The 25,390-nt window shown below is 52.5% G+C and overlaps 1 protein-coding gene across 1 annotated transcript; it reads right to left on the bottom strand.

The window, feature by feature from the left end:
• Positions 1-1,678: 1,678 nt before the first annotated feature.
• RND2 (Rho family GTPase 2) lies at positions 1,679-17,546 on the bottom strand. The gene is made up of 5 exons (XM_005531488.2): positions 17,390-17,546; positions 17,214-17,301; positions 7,007-7,116; positions 3,816-3,950; positions 1,679-3,089 (listed from the first exon to the last, which is right to left on the bottom strand). Exons 1-5 carry the CDS (start codon positions 17,489-17,491, stop codon positions 2,841-2,843), a joined length of 684 nt encoding a protein of 227 aa, XP_005531545.1. The 5' UTR covers positions 17,492-17,546; the 3' UTR covers positions 1,679-2,840.
• Positions 17,547-25,390: the final 7,844 nt, after the last annotated feature.

The raw sequence follows: 25,390 nt of genomic DNA, 5'->3' as shown, positions 1-25,390 counted from the left end.
CCCTCTTTAGAGACAAGAAAGCTGGTGGAGAAGCAAGTGCCAGAAGATGAAGCTGCTTGCTGAAGTGTGTCTGCAGAGAGCAGCCTGGAGTCCCCTGAGGAGGGGCAGAGAAGGGGATGGGGACACTCATTTGCCCAGAATTCAATCCCACTCTGAAGCCACAAGCCCAAGCCTTCAAAGAAGGCTTCAAGCAGTGGATGTCTGGGATGTACACAAGTGTGACAGGTGCATGTTTGGGCTCAGCTCAGCTGTGGCAGCATTTGCATTTTTGCTTTCACTAACTTCTCATGGGCTGCACATTTCTGTGTCCAAATCTACTCTGGTCATGTCTGCATCTGAGTCTGGTCCTGCTCACTCTGGCAGAATGCACATTTATTTTTTGGATGACACCTTTTTATTTTTCATCTTTTCTTTGGCTGTTCTAGAAGCAGCTGGGCACAAATTACTTTCACTCCAACATCCTGATTTCATACCAGAGGCCTCCAGCCAGTTAGAGCTGTGCTGAGTGGGGTGTGAGGGGGTTAGAAATGACACTGCCCTCCAGTACAGAAAATAAATTAATGAGAACAGAAGAAGTTTTAAAAAAAGATCCCATCCTTTTTGTGTAACCCCAAACAGCAGCTGCTTTTGTGGCACTGCAGCTTCACCTGGATGTGCAGAGATGTCACATGGCCATGAAAGGCAGAGGGAAGACCACGGAGAATGCAGCTGCCTCTTCATAGAGGCAATTTAGAGTTCCATGTCCTACTTCCCTTATTGGGAAATCTTGTGGGAGTGGGCACTGCAGATTCCCCTGACTGTGACCAGCCTTGTTCAGGAATGCCTGACTGAGTTCTCAATGAACTCCCATCTACTCTGATCATCTAAACTGATCAGTGCCCCAGCAACTGCTTTTGTAGAGACTGCCACAATAAATTCAAAAGACTAAAAGATGCTAGAGCACAGTACAAGGGAATGCACTTGCTTTGTGTACGTGGGAAGAAGGAAGTCACAGTGACTGTGTGACATGTGGATGGTGAGAACAACTGCAAACTGGTTATGAGGAGTGGGCAATGACTGCTACCATCCAAGCAGGGATCTGGTTCTCTTCAAAAATGTTTGCAAAGGCGCTGGGGGATCTAGAGAGTGCAAGAAAAGCATCAGGATGCTGAGGTTTGTTGTCAATATATTTCCTTGCTCAGTTCTTCCTCCTCCCAGACTGCAGATGGGCATTTCCATGCTCTTGCAACCTGCACACAGCACAAGTGCCCAGTCACTGATGGAGCTTTTCTTGTCCTGGTAAATCAGCAGCTCCAATGCCCCAAAATGCCTTCACGATGCTGCTGCAGTCTAAGACCTGGGTGTGAGAGCAGACACAAAATATTGAGTAAAAGCTATTGCTGCAGTGAAGACAGAGGCAGCTCCTGTCTGCTCAGGCTGCTGGATCAGGCATAGACAACCTGCAAATGCTCCACAATATTTAAGGAGCTGGGACAGAGGGAGAGGTTATTTAAGGCAGGTGTTTCAGCTCCAAAATGAATACATGCAGATGAGTCCTCTGGGTTTTTCAGTGAAGGGTATGCACAAGCATATTTCAAGAGCTAGAGAGAGAGATTAGGATGCAAAGATAAGTTGGGCAGTAAGGGATTTTGAGAGGATGCATGGTTTGACTTAAAAATGAACACAGCCGAGCACCACAAATTTTCCAATGATGTTTATTTTTCCTGTAGCCCACAGACACAGCTGGATCTGGCAACAGAGCAGATTCTATTTTTCCATAAAGTGTCCATGTGACATTAAACCCAGGCTAATACTGTCATCAAAGGCGTTCAGAGAGGGCAGCAGCAGAAGCAATGGGAGATGCTGGGAGGACATCAAGGCACAAGGGCAAGGAACATCTCCTCTCCCACTGCCACAGCAGAGACAGGGTGCAGATATGCATAAAGTCATTTTTCTCATCATTTACCAGACAAACACAGCACCATGCAACACAATCTGCAGCTGGAAATGGGTGGGGAGCAGGATATGGGTCGTTATTGCAGTTATTGCTGGGAGCCGTGTGTGCAGGACAGTGGGGAGAGCCCAGGGAGTGCCCAGGTGTCAGCAGCTCTCACAAAGCTCCCCAGGGGCATTTGCTTGCTGAAGGGAACCACGATGCTCAGGATGCATCTACTGGGACACACCTCTCCCTTGGAGCCAGATCCACTCAGCTGCATTTCAAATGCAGTTCAAGTACCTAAAATACCATGGAAAGAGACATCTGTCTATTTTCTTGCAGGAGGTGGACTACTGTGGTGTTTCATTAGGTTAAGGTTCCTTCCCAGGGTGCCCTCCCTCCCAGCTCTGGCCCAGACCTGCACCTTCCATGGCACTTGCTGTCCAGCCTGGCCAAGGGCAGCATCACCTCAAACATCATTTCCCTTCTAAAGGAAGATTGGAGGAATACCTTCTCCTGATCACACTCTGCTGCTCACAATCCCCCCCCTCCTCTCTCCAGCCCAGGTCACACACAGCCCCCACCCCACACTGTGTGTGCTGGGCTGTGGGGACAGGAGGGTGACACACACACGGCATCGCTCCCTTTCACTTTGTTTCACCCCGTCACAGACCTTCCAGCACCCGAGTACTCCTCTGCCAAGTGGTTCCTTCATCCCAAGCAATCTGTACAGCAGCAGCCAGCCCAGAAGTCTCCACAGTGCAGGGTGACTCGTGCAGCCCTGCTTGCAGCTGGGACCTTTGCTCAGCCCTAGAGACTGAGAAAAAGGCTTTGGAAAGGCAGGCTAGCTCCTGCAGCCATGCCCTTGTCTCAGCCAGTTACTGTACAAATGGACAACACACACACATTATTTACAGCCCATTGTTCACATGATGGAGCAGCTCTTGGCTCGGTCTTTCCTGATCTCCGTGTCACTCAGTAAGTCTGTCCTGCCAGGCATCTGTGACGCCCGCTTCAGTCCCCGTTTGGAGTTGCTGCGCTTCAAGTTCTTGTGCACCCTGTTGACCGAGGCCAGCGTGGTCACATGGAACACGTCCCGCACGCTGTTCTCCGACACCTTGGAGGAGCACTCTGCGTAGGCCACTGCCCCAATCTGCCGTGCCAGCGCACTGCCCTGCAGGCCAGAGACAGCAGGAGGAACAGGGAACAAGGTTAGGACACCTTGCTCTCCAAGGAGCAGCCTCTCACACAGCCAGCAGCCCTGCCAGAGCACAGTGGCACCACTGGCAACCTGGAAACACAGTGCAAGGCTCTGTGGGAGCTCCAGAGGTGAGGAGCAGACAGTGCTGCCGACCACTGGGCTCTGGGTTACTGGCACTTTGTCATTCACACAGTGCCACCCCTGCAGCTGAGACACCTGGGCAGCCCCCCTTGCCTGGACAGTCACCAGCACAGAGTGCAGCTGCCCCTGCACCAGAGTCTGGGTCTGTCACCAGCCTGGAGACATTGCTGGGTCCTCTGGAGGCTTCTGGCAGCAGCTGTGGTTTCTTCCCCCTGCAGTCTTGTCCCAACACAGAAACCACACAGGAGAATCACTGGGAGCAGAAAGAGCTGCACCAAACTAGGAGATGCAGAAGGACAACACCCCCCCTTTAGCTTGTCCAATCAGACACTTCCACCTGCTTTTTAAAAAAGGGGAAACTTTTTAGCTACTAATGGGGTGGCTGCTCAGCAGAGCATCAGGAATGAGTCAGGGTTTTCCAGAGCTGGGGACAAGAGTGCTGTAAACATGAGCAGCTCCGAGCCCCTGAGCCACGACCAAACCAGCTGCAGAGCAAGACCTGGGTGCAGTGGCTCACAGAGCACAGCTCTCTCCTCCCTGAGCACTGCCCAAACACACCTGCTCATGTGTCACAGGGATGAGGCGCTGCTTGGAGAGCTCCCGGAGAGTGTTGAGGTCTGTCCTCATGTCCAGCTTGCAGCCCACCAGCACAATCTTCGCGTTGGGGCAGAACTCCTGCGTCTCCCCTTGCCACTGCAGAGGAAAGGAGAGGCTTTGGTGTGTGTGGCTTTTCCAACCAGGGTGTCACAACTGTTCAAACACTGATTAGCATATCAGGGCTCTTTAATGACTGCCCCCATCATGGATGGGAATGGCCAGAGTACCCTTTGGACAACTTTATGCTCGCCTGCTCCAGATTATGCCCTGCAAACCTGCCCCACCCAAGTGGTGGTGCCCTGTGTGAGGCCATGGGGAGGCCAGTCCTGGCTGTGGAAAAACAACAAACCACACAGTCTGGTGCTCAGATCTGGGACCCCAAGGGTCAACATGGCCAGTGGGGAGCTCTTTGCACACTCACACATTATTTATTACTGGGAGACACCTGTTGAAGACATTATGATATTCAGAGCATAGCTATAGGCAGGGAAATTAAGAATTGAAGCAATGGAAAGAGAAGGTCAGGGCAAACATCCATGTCCTTGATATAAATGGCTCCTTTCAGAGCTCCCAAAGTGAATGCCTGATGTCAGATGTGTCTGCAGCAGTAAATAAATCCATCACCTGTGACCTCCCCCGGGGAAGACCTGCACAGCTCCATCAGCATGTCAATGCCCCAGTTACTTATCTAGTGGTACTGAAGTAGGAAGCAGATAATAAATAGAGATTAACCCCAGCTGAAGTCATCACTCGGAATTAGCAATTTCCTACTGTGATAACTGGTGGTTAAACATATATCCTGGGCAATTAGAAGCAGAAAGAAAAGCAAACCATCAAGCCCAGTGTCCACAACCTTATGGGGAAGGGGGTGCCAAGAACCACCCAAATGTCATACAACCAGTATCAGACCAAAAAATGTGCACAAAATATGAAAAAATCTCGTTTTCTCTCAGGAGATTGTCTTAGGTATCTTCAGGTATCTGCTTGCCAAGGACACTGGTTCCACATGACTCAGGCACCCCAGCCCCAGCTCCATGCTGGAGATCATGGTGCTGCAGCCACAGAGCACCAAAAGCCTCCACAACCTCTCAGTGAACAGATCCAGTTCTTTTGGAGCTGGAATTCAAGCACCCTAATTTATGTGAAGGATTTGAGCTACAGTGTCTGTTCACACCTGGCAGAGGTCACAGCTTCTGTGGTGACACAGGGCTCCCTCATCTATGGACAGAGCTGTGACCCTCTTCCTGCATGACTGACATCTCTGGGAGCCCAAAACCTGCTGTGCTGTCAAGACTTACCAGAACCAAGGCACCACTCCATGAAAACTTGCTCTGCATGAAAGGCAGAGCTGCTTGCTTGCACTCCCTCAGATGGCTCTGCCCCTTCAACTGTACATGCTGCACAGCAGCCCAGCATCAGAAGGGCAGCATTAATAAAGATTTCCTCTGTTGAATTTTTGCCTGAGGCTTGAACAGGAAATGTTATTCTCTTTATTTGCCTGATATCACAAGCTAAAACCCATTTCAGCTTCATGGTGTCTTAGGAATTTTTCTCACCGCAGCAAGGCTGTGAGCCTGCACCAAAGGAAACAAGGCATCTACTCAGAGGCACTTAAGAAATCCCCTGGGATTTAGGGTTTATTTTAAGTTACCATATCAAAAAAGCATTGCCTAACAGCACTCAAAACATCTGTGAGGCTGTACAGGGAAAGCCATGCACTGAGCAGGGTGGACTCACACGAAGAGTGTGCAGAGAGAAATAACTCCCAGCCCCACCTAATTATTGAGGGGTTTGTATTTCATTAAGGTATAAATGATTCACTTGCATTATTATTCTGCTGACTCTCAAGCTGAGCAGTGAATTCTTTGAGGCCACATGAAACACCCTCCCTCCACCCAGCCTGCTTGGTACCCGGGACCTGTTCTGGAAGCCAACACTGAGCCATTGACCAATTTATCTGAAGGGTTTTTGTCCCCTCACCAGGACACTCCTGAGACAAAGATCCACTTCTCAGCCCTCCCAGCAGCTGAGTAAGAGGAACTTGCTTCAGCACAACATTTGGCAAAATGTGGAGAGGCCAAGAGGCCAGCCAGTACAATGTGACATGTTCAGGCCGTGGCCACTGCAGCCCTGGCAGCCTGGGGCTCTCTGAGGAGGAACAGCCACGGGAGCCACTGCTCTGTGGTGCTTTTCATGCTTTGGTGTCTCAGAGTGTCACAGATGAGATGCCAGCCAAGGCTCCCCCCAGGACAGGATGCAGCTGCCAGATGCTTTCCTGCACAGCAGAACCACAGCTCCCTGAATTGCATGGAAGGAAGCAGGGCACAGCCAGGACCAAGGGATGCAATCCACCAGGAATCCACTTACCCTCACTCCTCTGAGCAGCACTTGGAGCTGCTGGACTTCCCTCCATCTCAGAGGAAAGCCTTGTGTGGGACCTTCTCCCAGAAGTGACCCACTGGAGACCAGCCAGAGGTGCTCCACAGCAGATCCCCAGCCCTGTGAGGCTCTCTGGGACCTGCCCTGGCACTGAGGTACAGGTAGAAAACCCTCAGCTGCTCCCACAGAGCACGGGCAGGCTTCGGGTCCTGCCTGCTCTCCAGGCCAGTGGCATTGTGCCATCTCATCTTATTCATTCACGGGCTTGAAATTCAGCGGCACAGCTCATTATTTTCCTTGACAAGCTATAGAGAACTGATTGCTGTCTTTTTTACTATGCAGATGCTGAACTGAAGGGAGAGCCAAAAAGCTGAGCACTCTGCTTGCTTGGAAACAGGCACCAGGGGCTACTTCTCAGCTGCTGCAGGCAATCCATAGTCACTGGTGGTTCTGCTAACAGTGAGCCATAATACCTTCCCAGGTCTTAATGGAAAACAGAACAAACACCCCACATTTCTCTCTGTTCCCACATTTGTATGTGTGAACACAGAGAGACCCCACACACATACTGCAATCTGCCAGGAGCTCCAGCATTCGATAGGTTCCTTTCAAATGGAAATATCTTGCGTTCTGCACAGACCAAGTAGAGCATCTGACCTCCTCCCCTGAGCACACCAACTCCAGCAGGGCCGGAGTTTTGAGCCCTGGGGAGAGCCCCAGGGCACAGGGAGCCCAGAGCACCTCTCTCACTGCCCGAGGGCTGGGGGACTCACCTTCTTGAGCACACTGTCCAGGGTCTCAGGGCGGCTGATGTCAAAGCAGATGAGCACAGCGTCCGAGTCAGGGTAGGCCAGGGGCCGGACGTTGTCGTAATAAGCCGAGCCTGTGGAGAGGAGCAGGAGCAGCATGGTGAGCGGGCCCCAGCCCCACTCCTGGGCCAAGGCAGGCTGAGCCCCTCAGCCCGCTCTGCCAGGCAGAGAGATTTAATTCCAGTAAGAACTGGGGACACTGCTACGTGATGCAGACCGCTCTGTTAAAAACAAAGGATGTTAACCCGAGCTTTGGACCAGTGACCACATACCGTAAGGGTCAGCAGAGTTTGACTGGCAGAGGATTTTAGATCCTTTGTTTAGGCATGAAAGTCAAAGGTTTTGTTCTTGTTTTCTTGTATTTACCCCTTGACAGAGTGAAGAGGCAAGTTTTGCATCCCTGTCTCTTCCTAGAGAGCAGCAGGTGCTGGTGGAGCCGTGCTGCTGGGGATGCTGCTCACGCAGGAGCGCCCAGCTCAGCACTCACGCCTGGATTCCATCACTTGTCATGCCAGTGCTGCACCACTAACAGGGGAAAGGTGTGGCTGAGAGAAGACAAGGAATCTGCTACTGCTGGTTTTTATCCTCCCTTGCCATCTTTACACACGAGAGCTTGCTCACATAGGTTGTGGGAATTTGTGACAGGTAAAAACAAATTGCCTTCTGTCTGAAATTGCGCTGGAAAAAGTCAGATTCTTTTTGGTATACAGAAGAAGTGGCAGGATTTGGTGAAGGCGATGATGATGATGATTCTGCATTCCACAGGAATTCTGTGAGCAGGCAAAGAGCCCAGCCTGAATCCTGCACAGCTTCTACGACACACACGTGCGCAGGCACACACCTTCAATGCAAATTTCAGGCAGTAAGGCCACTGTGCCATAGCGCTTTTATTTGCACTGCACTCTGTTGGCAAGTGCAGACACCTCAGCAAACAGCCATGGAGCAATCAGCTCACTGCTACTTAAAAGCACTGTTTTGGTTTTATATCACAAAGACAAATTACTTAAACTTCCTGGAGGGATGAGAAGCAGATGTTTATTTATGAAAAGAAGAAACAGAGACACCAAAGTCCTTGTTGAATCTGCCTCCCCCAAAAGCAGGATTGCCCACCCTAGGCCAAAGGAGCTGGACATGTTTCCCTGCTGCAGCTCCTTGGGATGTCTGGACCTGGCACTTTCCCACCCCAGGAGAAAGGTACAGCCCAGGTGTCAGGTGGCTCCTTGATGAAGTTCAGCACCTGATGAATTATGGATGATGGTGGCTTATGTTTCCAGAAGGATGAAAATCTGCCTGGGCTAAGCACGAGAGGAGAAAGGGCTGATTCTCTGCAGGAGCTCCAGTCCTAGGTGCTGTGTGCACAGGGGCTCCCAGCTGAGGTGCAGCCCAGAGTGGGGCACAGTTCCAGCACAGTGCTGCACCCCAGGTGCTCTGCAAACACCCCGGGCCCCTCTGCAAAACTAACCCTGGGGAGCAGAGCCTCTGCCCAGAGCCCGCATGGGGCAGGCTGAGCACTCTGTGGAGCCTTCCCAAACCCTGCCCAGTGCCAGAGACACCGGCCATCCAGCTCAGACCATGGCACCAACAACAGCAGAGCTCCAGGGCTCTGACCAGCCCAGCCCCTGCCACTCCCACACAGTCAGGGGAAGATGCCCCGAATTTGATGTGCAATTGGATTCCCAGAAAAATTGGCTCCAGGTGTCTCCAGCTCTGACAGCCAGCCCACAGGAGCAAAGGCACCTGCAACCCTGCTCCTGTGGGGGAGAGATGGGTCTCTGTCCCTGCAAACTCACTGGGAAGGGAAGCACAGAAGAAGCAGACCTTGATCTCTGCAGAGCCCAGCCCTCTTCCTAGATGCAAAGTCCTGTTCCCTGATGGAAAGGAGCCGGTCCCTGCGGCATCTTGGACAGCTCGGGGGACAGGGATGCCAGAGAAGGCAGCACGGTGAGCCAGCGTGATCCAGTGTCCAGGCACAGAGGTTTCTGACTTCGCCTCGGGCTCCCACTGCTGCAGTTCACACCTGGCAGAGTCACACCACTCCCCATGGCACAGAGAGGACCCAGCCCTGCTCACCCACGGCTGCTTTCACAGGCAGCACCAAGCACAGCAGTGCTGAGCTCCCCTTTGAACGGGGTTTTGTCTCGTGCTTGGCATGGGCTGACAGGACAGGACGGGATGGGAGATCCAGTGCTGATCCGCATGCCTGAATTAGCCTGGTCCTTTATGTGAGCCCTGCCCTCTCCCCCGTGCACACAGGGGTGTCTGCCTCCAGACAGGGGCCCTGGTGCTGGAGGAAACGTTCCCACGCACATCCTCTCCCTGCAGCTTCTCAGTTTTACATAAACACTTCAGATAAATCTACCCCCTCCCAGCCAAGGAATGCTCCTTTTGTAGGGGTAGTTTTGGCTCATTCAGCACAGACATTGCCACAGCAAACTGTATCATAGCAACCTGCTGCTCCTCAGCAGCCAGCCAGCCCTTCAGCAGAGAGTCCCAGCGCTGCTGCAGCCCCCCACTATCCCACAAGACCCCCACCAGCTCATCCCAGTGCCAGGAATCGTGCCAGGAATCATGCTCTCATCACCTGGGACCACAGGAGGAGAGACTGCTGTGCTGGCAGGAGGAGCTGAGGGAAGGGAAGCACGAGGTAAAGAACCTTATCTTTTTAATGAGATCAAGATTTGCTTCACATTCATTAACTTTCTGCTCCAGCTCCGAAGAGCAGGGGGCAGCCCTGGCACCTCAGCTCACAGCCAGAAGCAGCAGCTTCTGCCCACCTCAGGAGACCGACAGAAACCAATGGGGACCCACAGTCAGTGCTGCCCTGTGGGGCAGGAGAGCTGCATTGCTCCCAGCCAAGGCAATCCCCACTTTGCTCTGGAGACAGCTCTACTGAATCAGGAAATTCTGTTTGGGTGATTAATCTTCTAGGTTTTGCATCTATTACTTTTTCATTACATATGATAATTAAAAAAAAACAAACAACAAAACACCCCAAAAACCCCACCTAAACAACCCAAAAAAGCCAGTGCCTTCAACTCCAGCTCTTCAATTGTATGGATTATGAGCACTTGACCCCTTGCAGATACTCCAGCAGGACACTCCAGAGACCCACAGTCTGGCAATTCCAAACACACACAGGAGCCCAAGGCTGGTGTGTCTGCAGATTCTGCCTTCCTTTACTGCATGAGTCATTCTCCCACTTGGCATCCAGGTCTGCAAGACACAGGACCTAAGTGCATCTCATGATTAAAGAGAAAACTGGAGCAAGACTACAACCAGCTTAAAAATAAAATTCACACAGTTGTCTGAAATTCAGGGGTGGATACAAGCATGAGTAGTTCCTCTTTCCCCTTGGCTGGATCCTGGAATGCCTGGCACCGCAGCTCAGAGATGCCACTCTTGGGCAGGGAACAGAAATATGCTGTTTCATCTATACCAACACTGTGCTAATCTTTGTGTGCTCCTTATAAGCTGTTCTAGAGATAATGAGACTCCTCACATAGGCACCCTCCATCCAACAATAGGGCATTACAAACCAGGAAAGCCAGTGTTCTTGCAGAGCCATGATCTGCAAGGGGCTCCTAAAGCCCAGCTCTGGCTTAAAACAGAGATGAGCACTGCCAAGACCTAAATTTCTCAGCAGCACACTTGTCTTGGGGGGCTCACTGTAAACTCTCCCCAAAGAGCCAGCAATGTTGAGGCACATGCTGCTTTCTGCAGGGAGTGCCAAGAACAGCCTTCGTGGAATGAAACAGAAATTCATCCCAGCTTTCTGGAGGGCTACACTGACAAACCACCAAGTTTTGGGTCACTTCCCCACACAGAGGTGACAGATGAGCACCAGCCTTTAGAGATGACAGAGGATGTCCACTCTGCCAGACAGATCCCACCCACGGTCCAGCCAAGCTCAGGGTAAGGGGGCAAAGCTGCCAAAGCAGGACCAAGTCAACAGCCCCAGGGGTTCCACAACCTTCTGTCCTGGCTGAACTTTGACATTTGTCTTGCTTGTGCAACATCACTGCAAACCCCTGAAGCATAGGAAAGGAGGAAACTGCTCTATGACATAGAATAAACACTCCTCTGGGAAGTGCACGACTGAACAAAACAGCTCATCAGCTTGGACAATTAACCTCTGCTCCTAATTCTTACAATGCACATACAAAAATTAGTGAAATACTAAAGAGCCCAGCTGGCATACCTTCAGGATGAAGGGAATGGTATTTGCATAGGCTGAGGTGGCATTTCTGGGCCCCTCTCCAGATCTTATTACTGGAAGCCTGCCCCTCAGGAGGAGGCTGTTCTGCTGGATTTACCGGTGGAGGCATCCCCAGCTCAGACAGGCACAGAGTGCTACTGCCTCATCCCAGTCCTGTGTCCTGTCTCACATATGCAGCTACCAGTGCTCCAGAGAAGCTTGCTCAGATGCAAAGTTCCCTCCAGCAACTGTGAGGAGTCCCTGAAAGCTCCTTGTAGAAGTCCCTGCTGGCTCCTGGGGGAGCATCACGGAGTGTCTGAAATGGGAGGACTGGGTCTGCAGCTGAGGAGCCCTCCCAGCCTTTTCAGAGTCATGCCTGCAGCAGCTGACCAGGGAGAACAATGGGGGTCACAAGTCCCTTCCTGGCACTCTTGCCGTGTCACAAGGACAGCTGGCATTGCCACAACCTGCCTGTCAGCCTTTCTACAGGGTACAACAAGGACCAAGAGTGGCAGCAGCTTCCTGCAGCACAGCCAGTACATGCTTGCCCTTGGGGAACACGGCTGAGGGCTGAATGAACACCATTATCTTGGTGCAATGCTGCACATTTCAGGTTTACTGTTCACAAGCATGAGATCCTCTCCAACCATTTGGCTGCCAGATAAGGTTTCTTCCCACAGGGAAGGCTGGGCCTGTACACTTGCAAAGTTTAATAGAGTGGAGATTTTATCTTCAGAATCTGGGGCAAAAGGAGCAGGAAGAGCAGAGCATAGGAGAGAGCAGATCACCTCTGGGCTGTGGGAAAGGGGCCTGCACCTGAGCTAGGAACAAACCCACTCCACAGAACATCCTTCCTTGTCCATGAGGTCACAGCAGCCAGCAGGGTCAGCTAGTTGCCACTAAAAGTAATGTTCCTCAGCACCCCCATATCCCCCAGGACATCCCATGGCCCCACAGAGGCTGGGCCTCTCAGATCTGTAGGGTACAAAGGATGGATGATGCCACAGGGCTTGCTGCCCTTGATGCAGCAGAACCAGCCTCCACCCCTGAGCCACACAGTATTGCAGCGTGCCCCCAACACTGTGCACAGCCCAGAGATGATCCTCCTGGGCACTGCCCTGCCCTGTCATGTCCTGTCATGTCTTCTCAAAGGTCCATCCTCCACCCAATTCAGTATCAGCATTTCTGCTGCAACCCTTTAAAGTTCTGTCTGACTGGTTACAGACCTGTGTGAGAATGTGACCCAGCTGCATGTATTTTTAGGATTAACTACGTATTTGTGCTGAGGCACAACACAAGCATGCTGGTTTTAGGCTCTCAGTCTGAACAGGAAGCATGGGAGGAGCTCTTTTGGTATGGAAAGGGCAGCTCCACATTTTCTCTTTGCCTTAGAGTGCAAGTAGCATTGAACTCTTTCTGAGACAGAACTTGTTCTTACACTTTGGAAGAGGCAGCCATGGCAATCCTGGAGCTGCACACTGGGAATCCAGACACAGACAGCCACAGCATCCATGGAGATGCCATTGCTAAACTCAGCCCCTTTCAGCTCTCTAATCTCATCAACATTCCTCAGTAGTTCCCTTAAAAGAAGGATCTGTTATCACAGCCTGTGGGTTCCCACACAGGCCATTCCAAGGCAGACTGTTTGCTGAGTACAGGCAAAGAGGAAGGCGGAGGGGGATTTGCAATTCACAGTGTTATTCTTGTCTTGAAAGCACATCTGCTGAAGAGACAGTGGCTGTGGAAGGCTGGCAGCCACACAGCTCCTCTGCTGTGAGCTGAGCAGGGCACTGCTGAACCTGTAAGCACTGACCTCTGCAACACCGCAGGCTGCAGCAGACACTGCGACTCTCGACCACGCTGCATCCTGATGGTCCACAAAGGAAAGCCCCCTCCAGCAGCTTTCCAAGGCAACAATGACCTTGTGCAAGGCACAATGCCAGCCTGGGTCTCCCACTGAGCATTGGCAAAGATTCTCCTACCAGAACTAGGCAGCTCTACTCTGCAGCTGAATCTGCATCAGCAAAAGATGCATCAAGCAGCTCAATGGCCTCAGGTCACCCCCTGCTCTGCCTGCCTGCACTTTGAGGCCACAGACACAGTAGGCAGAGCCTCCCAGCATAGGGGGTGAATAAAAAGCAAAGAACTCAGTCCAGGCTGCAAGGCAAACTGTAGATTCCTCACCATTATTAATCAGAAACCTAACAAAAAGTCCACCTAGAGACAGGGTAAAGCCTCAGACCTGCCACACCCAGGCCTTGCCAAGGCACTGGGCAGCAGCATGGCTTGAGCTGCTCTCTCCCCTTGCTTGCACCCAGTGCCAGGGAAGCTCTGCAGAACAGGCAGGGCATTGGGCCAGTCCCGTGTGGGCAGCGGCTTCACTGGCAATGCCAGGCCACGGTGGGAAACACTCCAAGCAGCAGGTCAGCCTGCTCACTGAAGGCTCTCGCTGCCAGAGACCTGCTGAGCACCTCAGTGGCTCCACTTTCAGGGCTCCCGGAGCTGGGCAGACCCACGGGCACTCCCTGCTCCCATGGCACTGCTGAGAGAACCTCCCTGCCCCTGCACGCCTGGGGTAACAAGGCTCCCTCCCAGACCTGACGCGCTCAAACGAAACTCGAAACTCGCCCACTCCTTGCAGAGCATCGCTAATGATCACCAGCCATCCACCCTCCTCCACCTGCAAGGAATAAAGCTCTTCCTTATGGGTCCGGGGCACAGGCACTCCGGGTCTGGGAGGCACCCAGCCCTTTGGGAACAGCACTCCCAAGCCCTCAGACATCCGACTGAACAGGAGTTTCCCCCACCACAAGATACCAGCCCTGTGCAGAGGAGTTGTTTCTGTGCTGAGTGTGTTCAGCCAACAGGCAGCCAAAAGAATTTGCCAGAAGAGGAACAAGAAGAGCAGGAAAGCAGCTTGTCCTCCGTAAGGCTCATGAGCAGAGGTGCCAGGGCATGGCCACAGGAGCTACAACCATGTCTACCGCATCCAGTCTGCAGGCTCTGCACCCCTTCTCTCACAGACAAGATGTCAAACTGCTTTTTAATAGAGGCTTTAGCAAACAGGTTGTAGCACAGGCTTTCCACAGGACAGCAGGCATGGGACATTCCTGACATGCTGTGAAATGGCACCTGAAGCAATTTTACTCCCACGGTCTGTCCTGAGCTGGGACACAAAGGGAAACAAACATGAAATGCAACCAGCACCTGGGTTAGTGTTCTCCTCCTCCTAGGTTAGGGTTAGGAGTTAGTCCTTCTCCTGCAGATTCTGGACAAGGAGATTTTCTCCCTGGTACATTCCTAGATCTAAGGCACATTTGAGACAGTGCAGAGTCCCAGCATTTGCTCTGTCAGAGCACCACAGGTTTCACCCTTGTGAAAGATTCTCAGTGCTGGAAACTCTCCAGAGTCACCCTCCAGTCCCAGAAAACCTTACCAATAGACAAAGAGTTAAAAGACATTTAAAGAAAATCAGAGGTCTCAATACAATTTGGGAGCCATTCAGTTCTCCATCACTTCCATCCACTCTGTCAATATTCCTCTAATGAGAGCTCCTGCCTGCCAGCTGCCAATGTCACAGCCTGTGCTTGCCACTTAGCAGGAGGGGTCAATTCAGCTCAAAAGGCTGCATTTTCCAACACACTGCTATCAGCCAGGCTGACAGGACACAGGGAGCAGACAATACCCTGGGCTGTACAGGGCTTGCCAGTGGGATGGCTGAGTGGCCAGGTAGACTGCAGCCACACTCAGTCATCAGAAAGGGAGTTTTCCAGGTCAGACTGCACTTTCCCCATCACCCACTGCTGGGTGATGCTCAGCTCACTCTGTGCAGCTTCCAGAGTCTCCAAGTGCTTCCTCAGCTAAGTATGGGGCAAGGGAAATGAATAAAAAAAGTAAAAAACAATATTCACATCCTCTCTCCATGTCTCTGCTGATTTCTCAGGGAATTTCAATTCCAAACAGCTATCTAAGAGATAGAGAGCATTTAAAATAGAAAGTGTTCCCCTCCTCATGTCAGGACCGCCCCTTTCTCAACATCTCCTTTTTCACTCTTGCTGGGATGGAATTTGTCATGAACAATAAACCCTTACATGAAAAGCAGCTTAAAAGAAAGAGTAGGTAGCACAGAGAGAAGGGAAATGCCCACCAATGCCTGTCATTCTCCATGGGGGGAGCAATGAGCTAGTCCTGATCCCTTCAGCTCAGCTGGTTCAACTCACTATTGGGCAAAACTTCTTTTGCCAAAGCTCCCATTTATAAGGGCCTCTGAAAGCTAGTGGAAACTCAACAGCAGTTTGCAGTCTACAGCTAAAAATTTCAGTTTGATTACTAGGGGAAACTGCTGTATAACACTTAGCAGGATTGTTTATTAAGAACTAGCTCTGGTGTATTTCAAATCAAAGGGGATTTATCTGGAAAACTACCTCATGAACTCTATCTACAGCAAAGCTGTTAAAAAGATCTGACATTTTTCATAGCACAAAAAAGAATCAAAGCCCATTTCCTTTTGGCTGCAGAGACAAATATTGGAAAAACATCTTTTGTCACAAGGGGAAAAAATGAACGTGTGACACCATCAGATGCAGGTGTCAGATACATATTTTAAGGACTTTTTATCATGTCCTTTTCTTTAAACATTTGTAAGACCAAAGCAAATCATTCTGGAGAATTCCTGAAAAGCAAACAATGCTTCAAATGTGCTTCCACACACTCCAAAGATGAAGTTTTTTATATCAAATACAGAGCAAAGCCGTTCAGTGCCCATCAAATATAACCCAGCACATCCCCTTCCAAGGCTGCAGAAGCCCAGGGTTTGGAACTCCCCCAGCCATGGGGGTGAACAAGCTAGACCAGCCAGGATGGTTTTACTGTGGCCACGTCTGAGAGTCTCCAAACACACATCAGCCCAGCACCAACCCTCCAAGGGCTTCCACCACTCTGAGCTTCCAGCACAGCTCCTGGTCAAATGCTGAGAGCCAACTTCATCCACAGCCCCAGCAGCTGCCCCCAGAGACAGTGTCCTCATGGTTCACATCACAGCACACAGCTTGTGAGCAAAGCTAAAGCTAATTCCCTTTTTGTCTCCAGGAATAAAAATCAGCAAAGCAAGGTCTCCTGGGTCAGGAAGCTCCAGAAGAAGACTCCAACATATTTTACATGTTTGAGCTAGTCCAAGACTCAGTAAAGCCACTACTCTAGGTAGAGCTATGCTGATCCTATAGCTGTTACTTAATGAATGTAAAATTACAGCAAGGAATCTGAATGAACAACAGGAAAAGAAAGTCCTAGATTATGTTTTAATTTACTACTTCTCTTGGACACTGAGACAACTTCATTTGTCATCAGAATGCCAGAAATTATGAGAATACGGGGAAAGAGCATCAGCAAGCACATGATGTATATTCATCAGCAGAGCACAGCATTCAGCTGCACTGCCTGCACCAAAGGATCCAAAGGTAAATTAGAAAGTGCATGTGAACTTTGTGGGATGCCAATATTTCTATTAGCTCTGCATCACTCATGCTTCCACTGAGGCACGAGCAGGCACAAAGTTTGGGACGGGTCTTGTTGGGCTGAGACAGCTGTGCCCGACGCTTTGCGCAGTACCACAACTGAGGACACGAAGAGGCAAAACCAAACCAAGCCAAAAAGACGCCGGAGAACCCCAGAGGCTCTGTGGCAATACCAGGCCGGGGCATTCCTCCCGAGGCGAGGTCTCCCTCCTCCAGCAGCACTGTCCCCGCTCCCCGTTCCTCTCCGGCCCCGCTCGCAGCCGCTTCTCTCGCTGTTCGCTGTCCCCTGCACATCGGTGCAGCACCGAGAGGCCCCGCAGAGCTGCGGGACGAGGGATCGCGCTCCCGGCGCTGCCCGGGGCTCCGGGAGGCTCGCGGGGCTCGGAGCCGCTGCCCCAGGCCCGGCCCGGGGGTCTGAGGGACGAGGCCGATCCCGCCGCCCCCCGCGCAGCGCCCGGCTCACCTGAGGTGTCCCACATGTTGAGCTCCGTGCGCTGCTTGTCGATCTCGAAGCTGGCCGTGTAGTTCTCGAAGACGGTGGGCACGTAGCTCTGGGGGAGCGGAGGGGAGAGCAGAGGTGAGCTGAGGTGACGCGAGGCGCGGAGCCCGGCCCGCCCTCCTCCCGCCGCCCTCCCGCACCTCGGGGTAGCAGTCCTTGGCGAAGACGTGCAGCAGCGCCGTCTTGCCGCACTGCGTGTCCCCCACCACCACGATCTTGCAGCGCGCCAGGTGCCCCTCCATGGTGCGGGGCCGCCGCGCCCGCGCCGCCGCTTTACCGGGCCGGCCCCGGCCTGGCCGCGCCCCCGGCCCCGACGGCACCAACCAGGCGCGGAGCGGAGCCGGCGCTGGGCAGGGCCGCGCCGCCACGGCCTCGGCCCCGGGAGCCGCCCCCCGCCGGCCCCGCCGCCCCTCGGGGCGCCCCCTCAGCGCTGCTGCCGCTCGGCGCCGGCCCCGGGACGCGGCGGGTGCGGAGGGTGGAGGAGCCGGGGTGGCCGCCCGGGGCTCGGCCCGCACCCCCGGGGCGCCCCCCGGCCCCGCGCCGCGTCCCCTGCCCGGGAGATGCTCCTTCCCCCGGGGCCCCCAGCGCTGCCCAGGGAACGGGAGCTGTTCCCTGAGGAATTCGGCAGAAACGGGGACAGCCGGCATTGCGGCCCGCCCGGTGCGTTCGAAGGATGCCGTATCCCCGATGTCCCCACATCAGCGGGGGCAGGAACCCGGCCCTGCGGCAGCTGCAGGACCCCAGGCCCTCCTCACAGCCCTCTGCAGAGAGGGCAGCGATTTCTGCTCTCCATTCCTCCTTGAGCACAGGCAGCACATCTATAAATTACAGGCAGTGATTTTAATTAGCAGGCTTCTCTGCTGATAATACTTTGCTGGTCACACTGCAGAAAGATTCACCTGAATGGCAAACAGACAGGCTGCCTGTCACAAAATGCAGTAAAAATTGACACAAGGAAGACAAAGAAGGCCTGGAGAAGTGGAAATGAAAATGTTTTGGCAGCGAAACAAGAATATTAATGGACTGAGGGGGCAGATTGTTTATGCTGAAATCACAGTCATTTTTTGTATATAAATATTGGTGCTGTGCATGGTGTTGGGACAAGTAAAGAGCAAAGACAGGGTGGAAGGCATGGGGAGCCACCACGCAGGTAAACCCAGTGGTCTCAGGTGCTTCTTGGCCTTCTGACACCCCTGCCAGCTGAGCCCCCTGGAACACACCAGCCTCAGTCAGCATTTTGCTGAGCTGGATGTCTCCACGTGGTCACAAACCACGCAGGTCCTGCGTCTCAGGATGCACCTCTAGGACAGAGGCTAGCAGGTAGCTAGTGTAGCAGGGCTAAAGGTGTGGCTATAGCACATTCAGCTGGCCAAATGGGAATTCAGGTTCCACCTCATCATCACATACCAGAGAAGACCTGAAAGCTGAAGGGGTGAGGTAGTCCTGGAATCCTTGTAGCTCCTGTCTTCAATTGATCTGATTCCTGCATTTTGTGGGCCAGGAGCTGGCTCAGTCAGTTCTTTGTTCTGCAGCTTTGCTGTGGGTTTTGCTGCAGCATCCCTGGGCCTCACAGCCTTGTCTAAAGCAAAATGATGAGTGACTGTCTCATGCTTGTTTCCTCCAACCCTCCTTGGGGAAAGGAGCCTGTGAAGCACTGTGACAGGTTTTATAAGGCCTGTAGTGATTTTTTGCCTTCTTATATGTGCGCATGTCCCTCCATTTTTATGCAGAAGAATGGAAAGAAAAGTTAATTGTCTTGTGACTGCAGGTAAAGGAGTGCAGGGTATTCATCAGTGTCACCTGGAGCAAGGTTTTCCCCTGGCCAATGCCCTTCCTGACAGCATTTCACCATGTTTCTCAATAGGAATTGGGTTTTTGCTTCCAACCATCTGATTGTTGAAACCCTGCTTCAGTGGAGACATGACGCTCTCTGCAGGGAGTACTCAGACCTCTGCAAACCCAACAGCTACATTTTCCTTCAGGAGAGAGAGAGAGAGAGACAGCAAGCTGCCCCTCTTGCTCAGGGCTGCTGGGCACCATCATTGCTGAGCCTCACATCCCCTTCAGTGCAGAGCGCCCCTTGGCAGGCAACACTTGCAGAATAGATTCAACAGCCCTTCATCATGGTGTGAATTTTCCAAGTAGGCTGCAGAGACATGCTGTGACTGTCACTGTGTGTGGAGAGGCGACAGATGGCTCTCACACGTTTGCTCCTGGAAGTGCTTCCCCAGTGGCTGGATCCTCCCTTGCTGATCCACCCTCTCGGGGTCTTAATTGCTATTATGAATTAAATTGATTGTGTTATATTTATACCATTTTCTGTACAAAGAAACTGGAAGACATCCTGCACTGGGAAAACATACCACAAGAAGCCAGCTTTCACTGAGGGACCCACAACCTGAAACCTGGAGCCTGTGATATCTTGTTCTGGTCTGCACAGCCCCAAAGTTTGGTCCTGTACTGCCAATCACAGGCTCTGGACTGAACTTCAAACACGGTGAGCAAGTGAATTAGGGAGTGAGCAGTGTCCTGTAGTCTGTCACACGGCCATGGTCCCTGCAAGAAGCACAGCTACACCTGGTGAGAGGTGCACTGGTGTCACCCTGGGATCACGGACAGAGCTCCTGCTCATCACACCATGCAGTGACAGTTTCCTGGCTTTTTGTGATGATTATTCACTTTTTACCCATCTTCTCTTTGACATTTGTCTCAGTGTGAAATGTCTCATTTCCCAGCCTGGGACAGAAATAAGGAACACACTTTAGTGTCTCGCCAGGTCTAGTCTTAAATATCTTTTTGGACTTGTCAAATATGGGGAAGAGCTAGAAACCATCCAGGCCAAACTGTAGAGTATTGCTAACTATGAACACTTGGAGTTAAATCTTTCAGCCCAGAGTGGTGTCTTATTTGATGCTTTCCCCTAGAAGATAAAGAGGTAGAAAAGCAGTAGAGATGCAGCAAAAGAATACAAATCAGCAGCAATTAGGAAGGTTAAAAAAAAGAAAGAGAAAAAAAATCCCAGCCAAATCCCCTTTCATGTGTCCAGCCTGTTTACATTCTGGGCTAGAATAGTGCTGATCTGACTCACTGCTGGCATTAATGAAGTTTGCACCTCTGGGTGTGCAATTTAATTTATCTCAGCAAGCCAAAGCTCATTATAACAGTCCATAAATGTTATCAGATGAAAGCAGCATCCTTCAGCAATCTCGGGGATTAAAGCAAGGAGGCATTCAACTGCCAAGGCTTCTGCTGGAAAGACTGCAGTCAGAACATGTGTGCTAGAGGCTGAGGAAGTACAATGCTGCTCAATTACTGCTGCGGATCTCTCTGTATCGAGACAGTGATCTGGAGCCTCGGAAGCACACCTGGAGGTGAGCAGCTCCCTTTTCTCCCCCTCTCTCTCCCCAAACATCTCTCCTCAGGGTTCATCAGGCCCAGTAGCAGCTGGAGAGAAATGAGGGGTCTGGGGGACTCCATAGGTTGGTCACAGCTGGTCACTCTCCTCCAGGGAACAGGAGGCTCCTTGGAGAGGCACTGCAGCATGAAGAATTAAAAAGTCTTAGGGTGGGAGGAGGAAAACAGCTGATTCAGTCCTCTTGGATGTAGAAACCTCCTTGCCACACACGTCCTGTCCTGGGCTGGTTCCAGTTACTTGAACTGCAGCTCCCAGAGCTGTGCTGGCCTTGCCCTTGCCCTCGCCCTTGCTCTGGGTGGAGGCAGTGCAGCACCCACACATGGTTCCCATCACTCCCTTTCTGCCAGGGCTGCCTGCGTGGCTGCAGCTCCAGCGCACGGCACCGGCTGTCAGGGTGACGGAGCAAGCCCAGCTGAGCGTTCCCTGGCAGAGGTGCTGAGTGGAAATGGCTCCTTCAGCAGTAGGAGTGATCTCCACTGCCTTCACATTTGAAATCATACGTTCAGTTTTGCAATTCATTTTCATGTGGAGAGTGGTGGAGGTGGGGTGGACAAGGGATGAACAGAAAGAAACCCTCAGATCTTCCGTTTCTTTTCCATTGAATTTAAAAAATGAATTGCATATCCCAAACACAAATTGGAGAAAAAGCAGTTTTTTAAGTCTTCCTTTCAGCAGGCCCAACCCAGTGAGGCAGCATCCTCTAGGCTGTGTATGCCTGTGCCAGTGAGGCTGCAGGCTGGTGGGAAGGCTGCTGCATCTGAGGGATGTGCTTCTCTGCAGGGCTTCTGCAGCCGCGCTGGGCTCAGGTGAGGGTCTTTTCTCTGCAGACCCACTGCTGTGCCCTGATGTGTTTCAGTCCCACCCTCGCTGTTCTCTGCAGAACTGCTCGTGTTCCTGGGGTGAGCTAGGGAAACACCGAGCAGCTGGTGCTGCTGAAGAGCAGCAGTGCCAGAGCCTGCCAGGAGTCAGGGCCCTCGGACAGCAGCAGAGATGGTGATGGTGCAGAGAAACCCAGGCCTTGATCCAAGGCACAGCCATGCAGCCCAATCCTGCCTGCTGTACCCCAGAAAGCCTCAGCACACAGAGGCAAGCCTGTGCATTTTCAGCGAGGTAAGACACGCTCACCAGATGATGGGGTTCTCATGGATGCACAGCATGTGGATGTGCTAAGCCTGTAATTCTGGGACTATAATTGTCAGTAAATTATTGATGTTGTGGCATAAAGTTGAAGCTAAGGAGACTTCTCATTTCACATGTTTTCTCTAAAGACTGCAGTGGAGAAAGTGCCTCCTTCCAGAGGAGGACACAGTGGGATGCAGTTCTGTGCACACCTGGAAACTGGCCCCACACCAGCCATGCCATTCGCTCCTGCTGCACATCTGCAGCCTCTGCTGCTGGGTTTGTGCAGGGGAAGAGGCTGGAGAATTCCCACAGCCCATGCATTGTGGGAATGATGCTCTGTGCTCAGTCTCCTGCCAGTGTGAGGAGTGAGCTGCTGTCCACTGAGCTTCAGTTTGCACTTGACAACTGCCTCAATTTGTCTCTGTGATCAAAACAGCAGCACAGGGAACTGCCGCTGTGAGTGGCAGGTATGTCTGAGGGGTTGTGTCAGATCTCTTCCACCTGCTGCTCTACCTGTCAAATCTAAATGTAATTTACTGTGATACAGGCACAGTGTCACCCAGGAGGCACAGCATTCCTGGTACGTGTGATGCAGGTGGGACATCTTGTCTGTGTCTTCCTCTCTGTGCATCCTAACACGCTGCATGCATGGGTGAAATAAAGGCAGAACAGAGGCAGGAGGAATCTTTCTCTTGAGTTCCCAACAAATCCAAGTTGATGGATCAAGGTCAACACTTGCTGTAGAGCCAGGATACCAAACTGTATACCCTGAAAGCGTGGGTGTGGGTCCTGGCACCCCATGGGGGCTGACTGCAGCCCCACAGCTGCTTCCCAAGCTGAGCCCTTGCCCTGGCCTGCAGCTGGGGGCTCAGGGAGCAAGGGGGCTCGAGGAGCATGGGCAGCACCAGCAGAGCAGAAGAGGGGGCTGGTGGCACCAGGTCAGGGTCAGAGCTGAAATGGGGAACCCTGGGTCTGAGCACTTCACCTGTGCAGTGGAGCCACCCCCTGTCTGGCAGCCAGCCCCGGGCCAGCAGTGGGGTCTCAGGAAGCCCTGCCCTGCCAGGTAAAGCTTTTTTGGGCCTGAGCCTCTGGGGTACTGTGCTGAGAGAGCCCTGGGAACTGGCACAGGCAGCTGCCTGCTGACAAGAAAACTGCTGCCAGTTGTGGTTTTTTTTTAATCTTCTGCCTGGTCATTGTTAAGATGTCCTTGAGGGCAGGGGAGAGGGACTGCTAGAGCCCTTCATAGAAATAAAAGAATAAGAAACAAAGGGCCAGGCAGGGGAGCTGGCACTGCTCCTACTGTGGCACATCCTCCTCAACCCCTTTCAGGGGATCAGGGGGGACTGCAGGAGGCTGGAAAAAGCAGGACAGCAGCTTACAGAGAGGTGCAGGGCTGCTGGAAAGCTGGGTGTCTGGCAGAGAGAGAATGAGAACAGTTACCTTGGTGGCCTGTGCCCACCTCTGGCTGTAAATCACAAGTCAGCACCATTCAGAAGGGCCCTTGGCCCTGTGCTTCTGGGCAGCAAAAGCTCACATTTGGAGAGCTTGATGGAAAATGGGTTAGAGCAGTGAGCACCAATTCCACTGGGAAAAACAGTTTTCTCTAGCTAATGCTCCCTTGCTGTTCTGCACCAGTGTCCTGTGGGCAGCTGTCAGGATGTGCTGGGGATCCCAGGTCTGCAAGCTCAGAGTTTGCCAGCTGCAAATTCCCAACCCCTGCCAGCACCAGCACCTCCCTGGCTGCTCCCCAAAACAATTGGCTTCACACACCAATTCCAGAGCAGCAGCAAGCCAGGACTGACCTTAACCCTGCTGCTTCAATGCAGTGAGAAAACTACCCCAGCAGGACACAAAGTGAAGTGGACAAGGATTTACAGGGGAAATGTTACAGACTGAGCTGATAAGGAAAAACTGACTCAGAAACACGAAAGAGACCAAGGCAGGAAGAGAGTCCTGCCCAACCACAGAGACCTGCCACTGTGCAGAAAAGTCCCTGTCCTGTCCAGTCTGCTCCAGAGCTTCACACAGCTGCAGCAGACTTGCAGAAGAGGAATCTGACTTCCCAAATCCACTGCTTTCACTGACCATTCAGCCTCTAGGGATCATCCCCTGAACTCTGGGGTCGATGGAGGCTCCCTTTGGACTAGCATGTTTCATCCACCACAAGAGCCCTGACCACTGTGAATATAAATCACTGAAAGAAGGAAGGCTAGGAAAGCTCCTAGGAAGAGCAGTAGAAGATAAAGGATTGCTTTGACTGCTTCTTTCTAATCTGGGATGTGGGAAATGCTCACACATCAGGAAGGCACATCTGTATTTCTCAGAGCTGACCAATGGCAAACAAAGGGTAAAGCTGGACTGTCGTGCTGTAGTGCAACTGGACTTGAGTCTCCTCCTTGTTCCCACTGCAGCCACCCCAACAGCCATAAATCTGCCACACAGCAGAACCACACGATGTGCAGCCTGCCCCAGGCTCTGTCCTCCTGCCTCCTTTCCTGTCTTTGTGCTTCTCTTCCTGAGCAGTCCCAGGCTCTGTCAGCCTCAGGGCAGCCCGGAGTGTGGCCCTGCAGGACACAGTCACGCAGAGCTCCTGCAGCCCAGCTCAGCAGGCCACGCTGGGACTCCTGCAGCCCACAAAGGCCCTGGAGATGCCAGGGTTTGCCGATCCATGGGCCAGCCAGAGCTTCACGGTGCTGGGAATGCCCAGCCCTGTGCAGGCACTGTGCTGGGTTTTGCTTGGCTTGGGAATGACACAGAGATTTCCCAGCACACTGATTATCCTCCAGGTGGTTTGTTTTTTCTTTTTGGGCATGGCTATTTTTCTGCTTCGGGGGTTCTCTGATTTGCTCGCTTGAGCAGTCACCCTGCAGTGGCTGCAGGTTGTTAGAGATGGGTTCACCAAGGCCAGACAACTGAGGTGTGGATTCTACTCTGCTCTGCACAAAATGGCACGGAATCGGCATTCCCGATGGTCAGTGTGGATTCTGGGAGCCGAACAGTGACCCGAGCAGTGAGCTCATGGAGGAGGCTGATGTCTGCTGGCAGAAAGAGAGGCTGGATCCAGCGATCTGTCTGCAAACACTGCCTAATTTATTTTCCTTTAGCTGCAGGACTAGAACTCTGCTCCTCCCTCCGACCTGTGTGTAGCCGTGCCTCTGCTGCCCGCAGCCATCGCAGGGCCGCGAGCAGAGCCACGGCCACTAAACTCCCCACAAGTGTCAGGATTTCCGCGCTATCAATTGTAGAAGTAATTCAGGGAAATGATGCTCCAGCAAAACTGCCATTTCAGCCATGTCCCCAGGGAGGACGCGAGCAGCGTGTTTGTTCGAAAGGAATCATTTAGCGGAAAAAAAAAAATTAAAAAAAAAAAATAAAAAAAAAAAAAAGGAAGGAAGGAATAGACAAAAAAGAAGATGGTTCGTGGCGGCGGGGGCGGGGAAGGGCGGGGGGAGCGGGCGGGGGGGCTGACCGGGAGCCCCGCCACGCCCCCCGCCGCCGCTCCGCGCTGCCCCGCCCGAGCCGCTCCGCCCCCGGCCGCGCCCCGGCTCTTCCCCGCCCGCCGCCGCCGCCGCGCCCGCAGCCGCTCTCTCCGCTCCGCACCGCC

This window comes from Pseudopodoces humilis, chromosome 29, assembly GCF_049639895.1.
Source record: "Pseudopodoces humilis isolate 2021_Gansu_Grassland_sample_001 chromosome 29, ASM4963989v1, whole genome shotgun sequence".
Taxonomy (NCBI): Eukaryota; Metazoa; Chordata; class Aves; order Passeriformes; family Paridae; genus Pseudopodoces; species Pseudopodoces humilis.
Note: the sequence above shows the minus strand (reverse complement) of the source record. Positions and strands in the feature narration are given on the sequence as shown.